A 13228-nucleotide genomic window follows, 5' to 3' on the forward strand; every position below is an offset into this window, starting at 1 on the left:
GGGTAAGAAGTCCAAAGCATAAAGAATTAAAGTATCTCTACTCCCAATGAGCTTCAGATGACCTTCCCTACTTGTATCATCTACTTTACAAGTTTGTTGTACATTACACAGATAGTATGGTATAGTAGATAGAGGCCTGGGCTTTGAAATAGAAAGGCCTGGATTCAAATCCTACTTTTGACACCTATTGTCTATGTAACCATGGAGAAATTACTTTACTCCTCAATATATTTCAATAGCTACATGAAATGGACAGCACCTGCCTTGTAGAGTTATTTTAAAGATCAAATGAGATTACATAAAAAGCTTTGTAAACTTTAAAGCACAATATAACTTCTTCTTGCTCTTCTTGTTTTTGTTGTTCTTTTTGCTCTTGTTCTTCTTCCCCAATAAGCCCTCAACTATCTGCAATCAGGTTTTCATTCCCACTGTCTATTGATATTGTTCTCTCTAAGGCTAAGTCCAATGACTTTTCTTCATTTCCTTTTTCTGTGAATTTTCATAACCTTTGACCCCTCCTCTTCTTGATGATAGTTTCTTCCTTTGGCTTCCATGTCATTGCTCTTTCCTGGTTCTCCTGCAATCTCTATGACCAATAAGTCTTAATCTCTGTAGCTGGTTCTCCCTACTCTTCTATTACATTAAGTATGAATGTGTCTATTGTCTTTAGGAAAAAAAAATACAAATTCCTTAACCTGGAATTTAAGGTCCTCCACATTTTGGCTCCACTTGAACTTTGGAAATGTATTTCATCTAATCACCGTCATGAGCTCTATTTTCCAGTTAAACTGAACTCACCTTTCTCTTATGTTGTAATATACTCTTTTGTCTCCAATCATTTACACACATTATCCATCATGCCTAGGAAATACTTCCCCCAACATTTCCATCTTTTCTTTCATCAAGACCCAGCTCAAATGCTACCTTCTCAATAAAGCCTTCCTTCAATTTGAATCTCTCTGGTACAAAGTTCATATAAAAGAGAATATGGAGTAACATGTCCTGTTCAGAGAAACATAGGATTAAGAGGTAGAATGGATCTTGTCTACACTTCTCCTTTTACAGATGAGGAAACTCAGGGTCAGGGAAGTGAGGTGAATTGTACAAAGTAAAATAGGGAGTAGGAAGGCCAGAATTTGAATCCAGGTCCTCTGGAAAGTCACTTAACCTCTCTAATAATGAAATCACCCCTACTCAGCAGATGGCTTTCCCTATTCACACTACTTATTTCACAGGTTTGTATGAATTACACAAATAGCATGGTATATTAGACAGAGAGAGGTCTGGGCTTGCACTCAGCTTCACCTTAGTAAAATGAAGGGGTTGAACTCAGTGAGATGACTCAATCATAAAGTCCTTTCTAGTCCTAATTGAATGATTCCCTGACTTCGAAGCAAATGTTCTTTCCATTATACAATATTACCTCCCAGAAAAGAAAAGCCCAAATGAAGCCTGAAGCCACAAGCCTATGATTATGCCAGTGCTGCTACTGACTGAGCTCTCTGGAGTTCTCTTCATTTGCCAAACCATCTTTGTAATAGAACCCCAATAATTCTAGGGCACAAAGCAGCTATAATTACCAAGTAAATCTGAGGAACAGAAACTTCTAAGTAGGCTTTGAAATTTTGGTTTGTTTATCTTCTAGCTTGAACTGGTAACCAATTCTTCATACCTCCCCTAGTGCCTTATACAAAGTGCCAGGCATATAGCAGTCATGCAATTCATCCTCAGGGAACAGATGCATGGAGAGTAACAGTTTGAAAACAGCTATTAAGAGTAAAGCTAAAACATGTTTTGCATGACTTTAAATGTATAATAGTTATTATATTGCTTGCCTTCTTAATGGGTAAGGGAGAGGACAGGGAAAGAATTTGGAACTCAAAAATTTAAAAAATGAATGTTAAAAATATTTTGAAAAGTAAAGTCTAAGACTTTTCACCTGAAGGGAAAAAAAGAGTCAAGCTACACACAAAAAGAGGGTCAAAGAGAGAGGGCCCTGAGTGGGAGTTGGAGAATCAGTATCTAGAACTGAAAGTTATCTCGGAGGCTATTTAGTCTAACTTCTATCCTAAACATGAAACCTGCCTAGAATTTTCTTCCTTCCTTCCTTCCTTCTTTTAAAATATACTTTATTTTTAACATTGAACTCATATAAAACACATTTCCATATTAGTCATGTTGCAAAAGAAAATATCTAGCATTTTCCTTGACAAATCATCACCGAGTCTCTGACGAAAGACCTCTGGGAAACTTGCTCCTTCTTAAAAGAGCCCAGTACACTTTGGAATAGCTTTAACTACTAAAAAGTTATTTCAGGAGACCAGTCAGGATGACAGAGTAGAAAAAATGCACCAAACCAAGTCCTGATCAGGTGATCCAAGAAAGAAAATGACAATTATTCATTTTTCCAGCTCAGGGTAGCATAAGGAGACAGAGGTGTCTGTGGACACCGGGGATGGAGTGTGCTGTGTGGAGCCTTTGATCATGGACACTGAACCTGAGGGCCTGCCTACAATTTTTCACCCAGGCAATAAGAGGTCCCAGATTCAATGCAAAAGGGTTCGGTGTTGTACAGGGAGCAGGAACAAATCCCAACTAGTAGCAATGTTGCTCACTATCTATTTCTGGTCATAGATCCAGTGCAGACTGAAGGGTCCACCTGAAACTAGGTATGGTGGTAGGTATAGAGACCTAGGCTGCATACTGAGTGAGAAGTGAGTACAGAAGAAAACAATAATTGTGTGACTGACTCTGGGAGCAAAGCTGGGTCTTACATACAGCCCTGATCCCACCCTGAAGCCTGCCCCACGATAACTGGGGTAGGAATCCCAGTAAAAAGGAAGAATCTATAGTTCTGTTACTGAACCCCAGTGGATCTTTCAAGTTGGCTGACAGTAGTTAAGTCCAGAAGCAGTCTAATGGAGTTTTAACTAGGGACAATCACATAGTTATGTTGTTCAGACCCAAAGCCCAGTCAGGAACTTGTAGAGTGCAGACCAAGAAGTCAATGCTCAGGCTTCACCCTGGATCAGCTACTCTGGGCAAACTGAAAGGATATGGGTTCCCTTACTGAGATGTCCCTGGGATTCTGGAATAACTCACATTCACTGTAGATTCACATAGAATCTGGCTCTAATGCAAAGTTCAAAGTGAAGAAGTAAAACCAAAAGAATGGGCAAAGAATAGCACAAAAAAGGGCTATTATGGTGACAGAGACACTCAAGACAAACTCAGAAAGAGAATAATTGTAAAACATTTATAAGCAAAACCTCAAAAAAAACACAGCTTAGGGCAAAAATTCTACTAGAATTTGTGAAGATTTTTAAAAGACTGAAAAATCATTTTTTATAAATGAAATGAGAATGCTATGGGAAAAATTAGAAAAGAAATGATAGATATGGAAGAAAACATTAGAAAGAGGGTTGGCACAAGTGGCACAAAATCTTGTCTAATAAATAGACTTCTTGAAAATCAGAATGGACCGAATAAAAGCTAATGAATCAATGAAACAACAAATATTAAACAGTCAGAAGACTGAAAAAATAGAATAAAGCATGAGGTATCAAATACAAAAACAGCTGACCTGGAAAACAGATCAAAGAAAGATAATTTAGAAATGAATCATTGGAAGGCTCTAAAAGGGCTTTACCAAAGTTCCCTCATTTTAACTCACAACAATTCTGTGAGGCAGATGCTATTATTAATCTCATTTTATAAATGGGAAAGATTATGCAAATAGAGTATAAGTGACTTGACCAGGGTCACACAGCTAGCACGTGTCTGAGGCTGGATTTGAACTCAGGTTTTCTGGACTAGAGGGCCAATGTATCCACTATACCATTTAGCTGCTTCTTCACTAGAAGGCACTTTAGATATCATCTAGACCAATCCTTTCATTTTACAGGTCAGGAAATGAAGACTAAGAAAGGCTTAGTGATTTGCCCAGGGTTTTGTTAGCTCCTAAACATCAGAGGCAGGATTTTAACCAAGGTTTGCTGACTATAGATCAATGCTCCCTCTATGCATTCCCCATGCTTCTTCCTTTATAAAACTGGAAATATGGCCAGTTTTAGGATGAAAATAATGGATCAAGGGGAAATATTTAAAAATGAAAATAGTTTTTTGTCTTTCTTTTTTGGGGGAGGGCAAAGGTTTATCCTTATTTTTTTCTTGGATCATGATTTAAGATAATGAGTTTTTGGCCAAAGATATATTATATCTAATGAAATTTAAGAAGAATTTATTTGTCTATCAGTCTGGAATAATAGAAAGTTATTGAGGAAGGCTTTAAAAATGCTCTAATATGGAAGGAGATAGGAGGGAAGGGAGAAAGGAATCATGCTGACAGGCATTATTTGAAGACGTTGCCTTGCATAATCATACAGGTCTGCAGTAGAAACGGGGTAATCAGGGTTTTTAGTTTGGTGGAGTGAGGACTGGAAGGTGCTTCTAAGTTGTCCTTCAGAATAAAGAGAGTTATAGTATTCTTCATTAATGTCTATTTTCAGGGTTTAGAAGATGGGTGGGAGAAGAACAAGAAGATAATAAGAGAGGGAAGAGAGGTAGAGAGGAAAAGAGGGAGAGAAAGAAGAAGGGAGGGAGGGAGGGAGAGAGAGAGAGAGAGACTGATAGAAAAACAGAGAAATGGGGGGGAGGTAGTAAGAGAATGGGAATAAGGAACATCAGAGGAAGGGATAAAAGGAAGTAAAAATAGGGATAAAAGCAGAGAAGAATCAAAGAGAAAAGGGGTATAGTCTTATAGAGTAAATAGGCTATTTTTTCTTTGTCCTCAAAATGGACACCTAATGAATGAGGCCATTAGTGGAAAGGATCTGTCCAAAATCATGTGCTATGCTATCCTGAGAACACTTCTATAGATGATATCTTTGTGTTATGCCTACAGACTCCCAACATTAGTCAGAGTAGGCAAGAGCCACCAGAAAACAGGCAAAGGATAGAATGTCCACTTGGGAATTCATTCTTTTTAACCACCCAAAGGGTACATAGAAACATTAATCTCTGACCATTATGAGATACAATTTACCCAGCTCGGTACTCAGGGGTCCTGAATATCAAATCCTCAGCACACTCTTGAAGCATGAGGAAGATAGTTTATCTATAATAGCCCTTGATGTGCCTTCCTTTCTGCTGTTAACTGTAGGCTGATAGGGTTTCAAGGCTGGCCATGCCCTTCCTATTAGAAAGGAAAATAGTATGATACACTTTAGGGTTCCTTCTTTTTCTAACTTTTTATATTTGTTACATACAATTTGACTGCTCCCCCTCCCACAGGTGTTTGCGTTTTAAAGGAGGAGTCCAGATTCTATGGAACTCTTAAGCCAAAGGGCCAATCAAAGTAGCATCAGAGGACAGTGGGTGCTTCTCTTTTGTTCCTCAAATCACATCCCAAAGACAGCCATCTACACTGTGAAAAGAAGCAACTGAGCTCTTAGAAACCCTACAGCTGTGAGATCCCACCTTCATTCTCCACGTTCTGGAGAAGCTTTACACAGATGACTCATCACTCAGCTGTCATGTATGACCCCTCTCTTACCTTCCTCGTGATGTCTAGAATATAGTTAGTCCTTAATAGTTCACTGATACTTTAATGTTCTGGGATCTCATCAATGTGGATACTCCTTCCTCCACCATTAGATCACCACCAGGTGTTCCTTCTCATCATCCACGATTTTTTGTCTATATCCTTCATAAATTCTCTATAGATGCCATGCCCATCATGCAGAAGCTCTAATATTTCATGTATGCTCATGCAACATTCAGGCTGTCTATAACTTGATCTCACAATATGTCAATTTCTAGTCATATATATGTGCAATATTCTTATGTGATGAATTCTGACATAAATGTACATGTATACATACATATATGTACACACACATACACATATCATTATCTATATCCTTGATAATGTCTTTTATTCTAATTCCTGTACACAAGTCATCATAGATCATATGCTTCAGGCTACTCCCACTTCCTATGAGTCTCCCCCCACCATCCCTTTTGTGTCATTGACATATTCTTGGGAGATGATGACATTCTCTCATTCACAGTTGTAAGCATTGGTCAATAAACAGTTATTAAGCACTATGTACCAGGTGCTGTTCCAAGTGCTGGAGACACAAAAAGAGGCAAGAGCTCCTGCCCTTCAGGAGCTTACAACATAATGCGTTATCACCAGAAGAATATTGTACTGGTATTAAAAAGATAAGTTTTAGCAGCAGGTAGCAACTTGAAAGTGCTATGCAGTTACCCATATGCAATATATTTCACTCTTCTCTCATTCAGTTGTGGGTTCAGTCGTATCCAACTCTTTGTGGTCTTATTTGGGGTTTTCTTGGCAAAGATACTAAAGTGGTTTCCAATTCCTTCTCCAGCTCATTTTACAGATGAGAAAACTGAGAAAAACAGGGTTAAGTGACTTGCCCATGGTCACACAACTACTAGGTGTCTGAGGCCAGATTTGAACTTAGGAAGATGAGTCTTCTTGACTCCAGGCCCAGCATTCTATCCACTGTGCCACCTTACTCGCCCCATTCAACTGTTGTACTAGTCTGTTGCCCATCTGCATACAGTGACTTCGTTAGATATAGGTACCGATAAACTAATCCAATAGGGTTGCCCATCTAACTACATGCCTTCATTAGGACAACATTTGTTCTTTCTTCATTTTTTTTTGCGTGTGTTAATTTCTTTCAAAAATGTCTATGAAATCGCACTGAGAAAGCCCTATGATATTGTTGGCACAATGTCATCTCCAAAGGAGAATATTTGGAGAACCTTAAAAATATATTGAGTACTTAATAGTCCAAAATACTGGACTAGGGATGGTGGGTAAGACCAAGCAGCTTACAGTTTAGATGGAGAGAGATTTATGCACTTAACACAATTAGACACATCACCCATAGTGTTCCCCAATCAAAGTTGCTCCTCAATATTCTTAATACATTAAAAATCAAATCCTATGCTAAAGTTAAAAAACCCTGCTGCTAGGTTTTAGGGTCAATCCTTTGACACAACTCCCTATACACACTCTCTGCACGGTAGCTCAACAGTGTCTTTAATGGTCATTCAGAAAATTGTTGCCAGTTGGGCCCAAAAGGTTACATCAGTGAATCACTCACAAGGGGTTTGTCTTCTGGGTTCTTTCTTCCCTTCCTATGAAAACCTGTCTCTTTTAAGTTTCTAGCGTGGATGAGTAAAAAAAGGGTAGACATACAGAATTACTGCTTTCTCCTTATTGAAGTGAACAGTGTTGGCTCCATTTCCTAGTATTGTGAATGGAGAAATGAAAAGGTATAAAATTATGTGAGACTGGGAGATTTGAAAAGTGAACATTACAGTGACAGGCATAAAAGGGATAGATCATCTCCATCCTTTTGCTGGCTAGGGGAGAATCACACAAGGTCTCTGGGGCAGGGAAGAGGGAAGTGGTGGGGAAGTTGAGTCAGTAGTACTATTATGAAGATGAACATAATGGCACCTTAGCATTCATCTACTTCAACCTTCTTGTTTTAAAGATAAGGGAACTAGGGGGCAGAGCCAAGATGGCGGCTGGAAAGCAGGGACTTGTGTGAGTTCTCTGACAGTTTCCTCCAAAAACCTATAAAAATGACTCTGAACGAATTCTAGAACTGCAGAACCCACAAAATAGCAGAGGGAATCAGGGATGCATCCCAGGACAACCTGGATGGTCTCTGGGTGAGGTCTATCACACACAGAGCTGGGAGTGGAGGGGAGCGGAGCCTAGTGTGGGCAGCAGCAGGACCAACCAGACCAGGAGCCGGGTAGAACAGGCCCTAGTGCCCTGAATCACTGAGCTGTGGCAGTTACCTGACTTCTCAACCCACAAACATCAAAGACAACACAGAAGGTTAGTGGGAAAAGCTGCAAGAGGACAGAGTGAAAGGAATTTGCGGTTCGGCCACTGCCCTGGGGGGCAGTGGAGGTGGTGCAGCTACAGAACTACAGGTACAGTTGTTTCCGGCCCCAGGTCCACCTGGTGGGAAGAATTAAGTGGCGGATCAGAGCAGGAGTGCAGAGCCTGCTTAAGATCTGAGTCAGGTCCAGGTTGGTGGTTCTTGGGGGAGGAAGAGCACTGGTGTGGCAGAGCTGGCTATATAGAAATAGCTCTGAAAACAACAGTGCACCCCCTCAAGCTTTGAACAAAGTACTCTTTACTCTACAAGCAGTCATACCCCAACGAAAAACTCGAGGGTCAAGTAAGTTGGCTGGGAACATGGCCAGGCAGCAAAAATGGACCCAGATTCAGTCTGAGACTTTGGAATCTTTCTTTGGTGACAAAGAAGACCAAAACATACAGCCAGAAGAAGTCAACAAAGTCAAAGAGCCTACATCAAAAGCCTCCAAGGAAAATATGAACTGGTCTCAGTCCATGGAAGAGCTCAAAAAGGATTTGGAAAGGCAAGTTAGAGAAGTAGAGGAAAAATTGGGAAGAGATATGAGAAGGATGCAAGAAAACCATGAAAAACAAGTCAACGACTTGCTAAAGGAGACCCAAAAAAATACTGAACAAAACAACACCTTAAAAAATAAACTAACTCAAATGTCAAAAGAGCTCCAAAAAGCCAATGAAGAGAAGAATGCCTTGAAAGGCAGAATTAGCCAAATGGAAAAGGAGGTCCAAAAGACCACTGAAGAAAATACTACCTTAAGAATTAGATTGAAGGAAGTGGAAGCTAGTGACTTGATGAGAAATCAAGATATTATAAAACAGAACCAAAGGAATGAAAAAGTGGAAGACAATGTGAAATATCTTATTGGAAAAACTACTGACCAGGAAAATAGATCCAGGAGAGATAATTTGAAAATTATTGGACTACCTGAAAGCCATGATCAAAAAAGGAGCCTTGATATCATCTTTCAAGAAATTATCAAGGAGAACTTCCCTGATATTCTAGAGCCAGAGGGTAAAATAGAAATTGAAAGAATCCACCGATTGCCTCCTGAAAAAGATCCCCAAAAGAAAACTCCTAGGAATGTTGTCGCCAAATTCCAGAGCTCCCAGTTCAAGGAGAAAATACTGCAAGCAGCCAGAAAGAAACAATTTGAGTATTGTGGAAACACAATCAGAATAATACAAGGTCTAGCAGCTTCTACATTAAGGGACTGAAGGGCTTGGAAAATAATATTCCGGAGGTCAATGGAGCTAGGATTAAAACCAAGAATCACCTACCCAGCAATACTGAGTATCATGCTCCAAGGCAAAATATGGATTTTCAATAAAATAGAGGACTTTCAAGCTTTCTCAGTGAAAAGACCAGAGCTGAATAGAAATTTTGACTTTCAAACACAAGAATCAAGAGAAGCATGAAAAGGTAAACAAGAAAGAGAAATTATAAGGGACTTACTAAAGTTGAACTGTTCTGTTCACATTCCTACATAGAAAGATGATGTATATGATTCATGAGACCTCAGTATTAGGGTAACTGAAGGGAATATGCATACATAGGTGTGTGTGTGTGTGTGTGTGTGTGTGTGTGTGTGTGTGTGTGTGTATGTATGTATATATGTATATATATATATATATATATATATATATATATATATATATATATATATATACATATAGAGAGAGAGAGAGAGAGAGAGAGAGAGAGAGAAGGCACAGGGTGAGTTGAATATGAAGGGATGATATCTAAAAAAAATAAAATCAAATTAAGAGATGACAGAAGAATATATTGAGAGGGGGAGAAAGGGAGAGATAGAATGGGGTAAATTATCTCGCATAAAAGTAGCAAGAAAAAGCAGTTCTGTAGGAAGGGAAGAGGGGGCAGGTGAGGGGGAATGATTGAATCTTGCTGTCATCAGATTTGACCTGAGGAGGGAATACCATACACACTCAATTGATATCTTACCCCACAGGAAAGAAGGAGGAAGAAGGTAAAAAAGAGGGGACGATAGAAGGGAGGGCAGACAGGGGGAGAAGGTAATCAAAAACAAACACTTTCGAAAAGGGACAGGGTCAAGGGACAAAATTCAATAAAGAGGGATAGGTTAGGAAGGAGAAAAATATAGTTAATCTTTCACAACATGAGTATTGTTGAAGGGTTTTACATAATGATACACATGTGGCCTATGTTGAATTGCTTGCCTTCTTAGGGAGGGTGGGTGGGGAGGGAAGAGGGGAGAGAATTTGGAACTCAAACTTTTAAAAAGAGATGTTGAAAAACAACAAAAAAGAGTTTTTGCATGCAACTAGGAAATAAGATACACAGGCAATGGGGTGTAGAAATTTATCTTGTCCTACAAGAAAGGAAGGGAAAAGGGGATGGGAGGGGAGTGGGGTGACTGGGGAACGGGGCAACCAGAATATACGCCATCTTGGAGTGGGCAGGAGGGTAGAAATGGGGAGAAAATTCGTAATTCAAACTCTTGTGAAAATCAGTGCTGAAAAATAAATATATTAAATAAATTAAATAAATAAATTAAAAAAGATGAGGGAACTAAAGCACAGAGAAGGATCGTGAGGTTAGTAAGTGTCATGAGAAGTCACTCAAACCCAGATCATCTCTCCAGGGCTTTTTGTCCTTCATTTAGACTTTCATGTCTCTAAGAACTTTCAGAAGCTTTCATAATCCAAATGTTGGCCACCCAGGAATGTGTCTCTAAAGCATTTTGAACATTGTTCCTGTGTTACTAACTGCTCCCAGCAATGTTGTTTAGCATAATGTTCTGCTTTGATATCTGTCGCAAAGGAGGATAGATTTAATTTTCAAATAAAATAATTAAAATCATGACTATTTAATTGAGTACTTATGGCATGCAAGACATTGTCTAGGTATGTGCTATAGGGAATACAAAGAAATGTAAGGCCTTATGCTTGCCTTCAGGCAGCCTGTATTCTAGCTGGGGAGACAATATATTGTGTATATATACATATACATACACATACACACACACACACACACACACACACGCACACACACAAACCAAACAACATTACAAGACAAAAGCATGCATCACTTATGCCACTGGTAGGATAAGACAAAATGCCAACGTTTCTGAAATCAGAGGTCCTGGGTTCAAGTTTTGACTAGGTGACTACTGTGTTACCTTGGCAAGTATAGTAACTTCTCTGGTCCTCAATTTCCTCATCTGTAAGATGAGGTGAGAAAACCTGACCTTTAAGGTCCCTTTAACTTCTAAGTTTGATGATCCTATGAAATGAGCAGCATACTAGAGTGGTCCAACATTTCAGAAGGTAGATTTAGAGTCAGAGGGTCTGGGTTTGATTGTCTGCTCTACAGCTTACTAGTTTTCATGACCTTGGGCAAGACACTTCAATTTTCCTGGGCCTCAGATTCCCCATATATAAAATGAGAGGTTTGGATTAGGTGACCTTTCAGCTTTTTTCTAACTTGAAAGTGTGAGTATCTCCTAAAGGAGAAAATAGTATAAGCTTAGAGAGTTAAATCTCTCTGGGCCTCAGTTTCTCCATACGTAAAATGAGAGGTCTGGACTAGGTGACCTTTAACATCTTTTCCAACTTAAAGTCTGAGTATCTCCTAAAGGAGAGAACAGTGTAAGCCTAGAGAGTCTAGGTAAACTGCATAGAGGGGAAGGAACCAGACCTGGGCCTTAAAGGATGGGGACAGACCTGGAAAAGTCATGCACTATCCAGAGAGTCTTGCAGAAAGGAAGTGTCATGATTCCCAAGGAGGGGGAAAAAGTCATGATGAGCTCTGTTTTGCTAGGGTAGTCATTTATTGGACAAATCCGGGCTGGAATGACCAGAATGGAGCTGGCCTCAGCAGGTTATGATGGGCATATGTCTGCATGTGGGTTCCTAGAGTACTTACGGGGCATCAGAAGAGAAAGGTCCCTGGTTGCAGCAGCGGGCCTCATAGAAGTGGCAGGCAGATGCGCCTGCGGGACAAATACAGCAGCACTTGAAGATGGGGTCATTGGCGCAGGAACAGCAGCACCAGTGGCAATTGGGAGCATCTGAACAGGTACAGTGACAGAACTGGCAGTCCCCGTCATCCTCATATGGGCAGGGGAAGCAGGTGCAGTTCCTCTCTGTAGTGAGAAGAAACCTCATGCACAGGCACATGCGTGACCTGGGAAAGATACTCTCCCATGGACAACATGGAGAAAAGAGGCACAGTGATTCCTCCATGGCCCCTACATAATTGTTGCCTTCTACATATGGTTCATAAGGTCACCTCCTTACAGATCCCAAGGTCTATTTGACAACACACTCTATCTCTAAAAAGACCAGCTGCTTGGTTTCCTTGAGTCATGACCTACTGTTACAACTAGGATGACAAGGCACAGATGGGCATTTTCATAGGTAGGACTGAGTTCACTGCTTATGTCATAATCCCTATCTCCCCTCTTTAATTCACCACACTATGGGGCTGTAGGTGCCTGTAGGCACATTCTCCACAGACAGTCAGCCCAGTCAGTGGGATTGCAGTGAATAAAATACCTGGGTACTCTCACCATGTAGCATGTGAGCTAAGAAGGCTGGGCTTTGGTCTGTTTAATTCCTGCTCAAGATTAGGCCTGTCCTTCAGGTAAAATATCTCTAGATGCCATGCAGGGTTACCTGGGCTATGACTTAGTGGTCTGAGTGTCTAGGCTTCCCATAAGTGTGTTTGCAGTGGAAAAGAGTCTTGAATTTAGAATCTGAGGTCCTGGGTTCTAATCCTAGCACCTTGTAACCATGGGCAAGTAATTTCAGTTCCCTGGGTCTCAGGTTCCTCATCTGTAAAATGAGGAGGTTGGACTAGATCAGGGGTTCTTAACCCTTTTTGTGTCATGGACTCCTCTGGCAAACTGGTGAAACCTATTTCAGAATTATGTTTTTTAAATCTGTGAAATACAATGCATAGGGTTATAAAACAACCTATATTGAAATAGTTGTCAAAATATTAAAAGTTTCAAGTTCATGGACCCCCTCAAATCTATCTATGGACACTTTGGGGCAGTCTATGGACCCTAAGTTAAGAATTTCTTTACTGGAATGGCATCTCTGAATGTAAGGTCATTTGAATTGAAAACATAAGGGACCCCTAGTTGTTCTTTTTCTACAGAAATATAGCTTCATTAGACCATCGAGCCAAAACTTCCAACAGAGAGATTCAGGTATGGACAGCTGGGAAACCTCAGTATCAGCAACATAAGTCTGGAGGGAATAGCCTGGTGGGTACTTCAGACCCTCCTAAAAAGATGCAACAAATAG

General features: G+C 40.1%; 1 protein-coding gene across 2 annotated transcripts in view; it reads right to left on the reverse strand.

Moving 5' to 3' along the window:
- The window catches only part of TRIM42 (tripartite motif containing 42), a 61233-nt gene extending 48932 nt beyond the window's left edge, over positions 1–12301 (reverse strand). For both annotated transcript variants that reach the window (XM_036747700.1, XM_036747701.1), the window contains exon 1: positions 11841–12301. In XM_036747700.1, coding sequence (XP_036603595.1) covers positions 11841–12160 — 320 coding nt within the window. In that variant the 5' untranslated portion in view covers positions 12161–12301. The remainder of the gene's footprint in view (positions 1–11840) is intronic.
- Positions 12302–13228: the final 927 nt, after the last annotated feature.

The sequence above is a fragment of the Trichosurus vulpecula genome, chromosome 2 (assembly GCF_011100635.1).
Source record: "Trichosurus vulpecula isolate mTriVul1 chromosome 2, mTriVul1.pri, whole genome shotgun sequence".
Classification (NCBI taxonomy): domain Eukaryota; kingdom Metazoa; phylum Chordata; class Mammalia; order Diprotodontia; family Phalangeridae; genus Trichosurus; species Trichosurus vulpecula.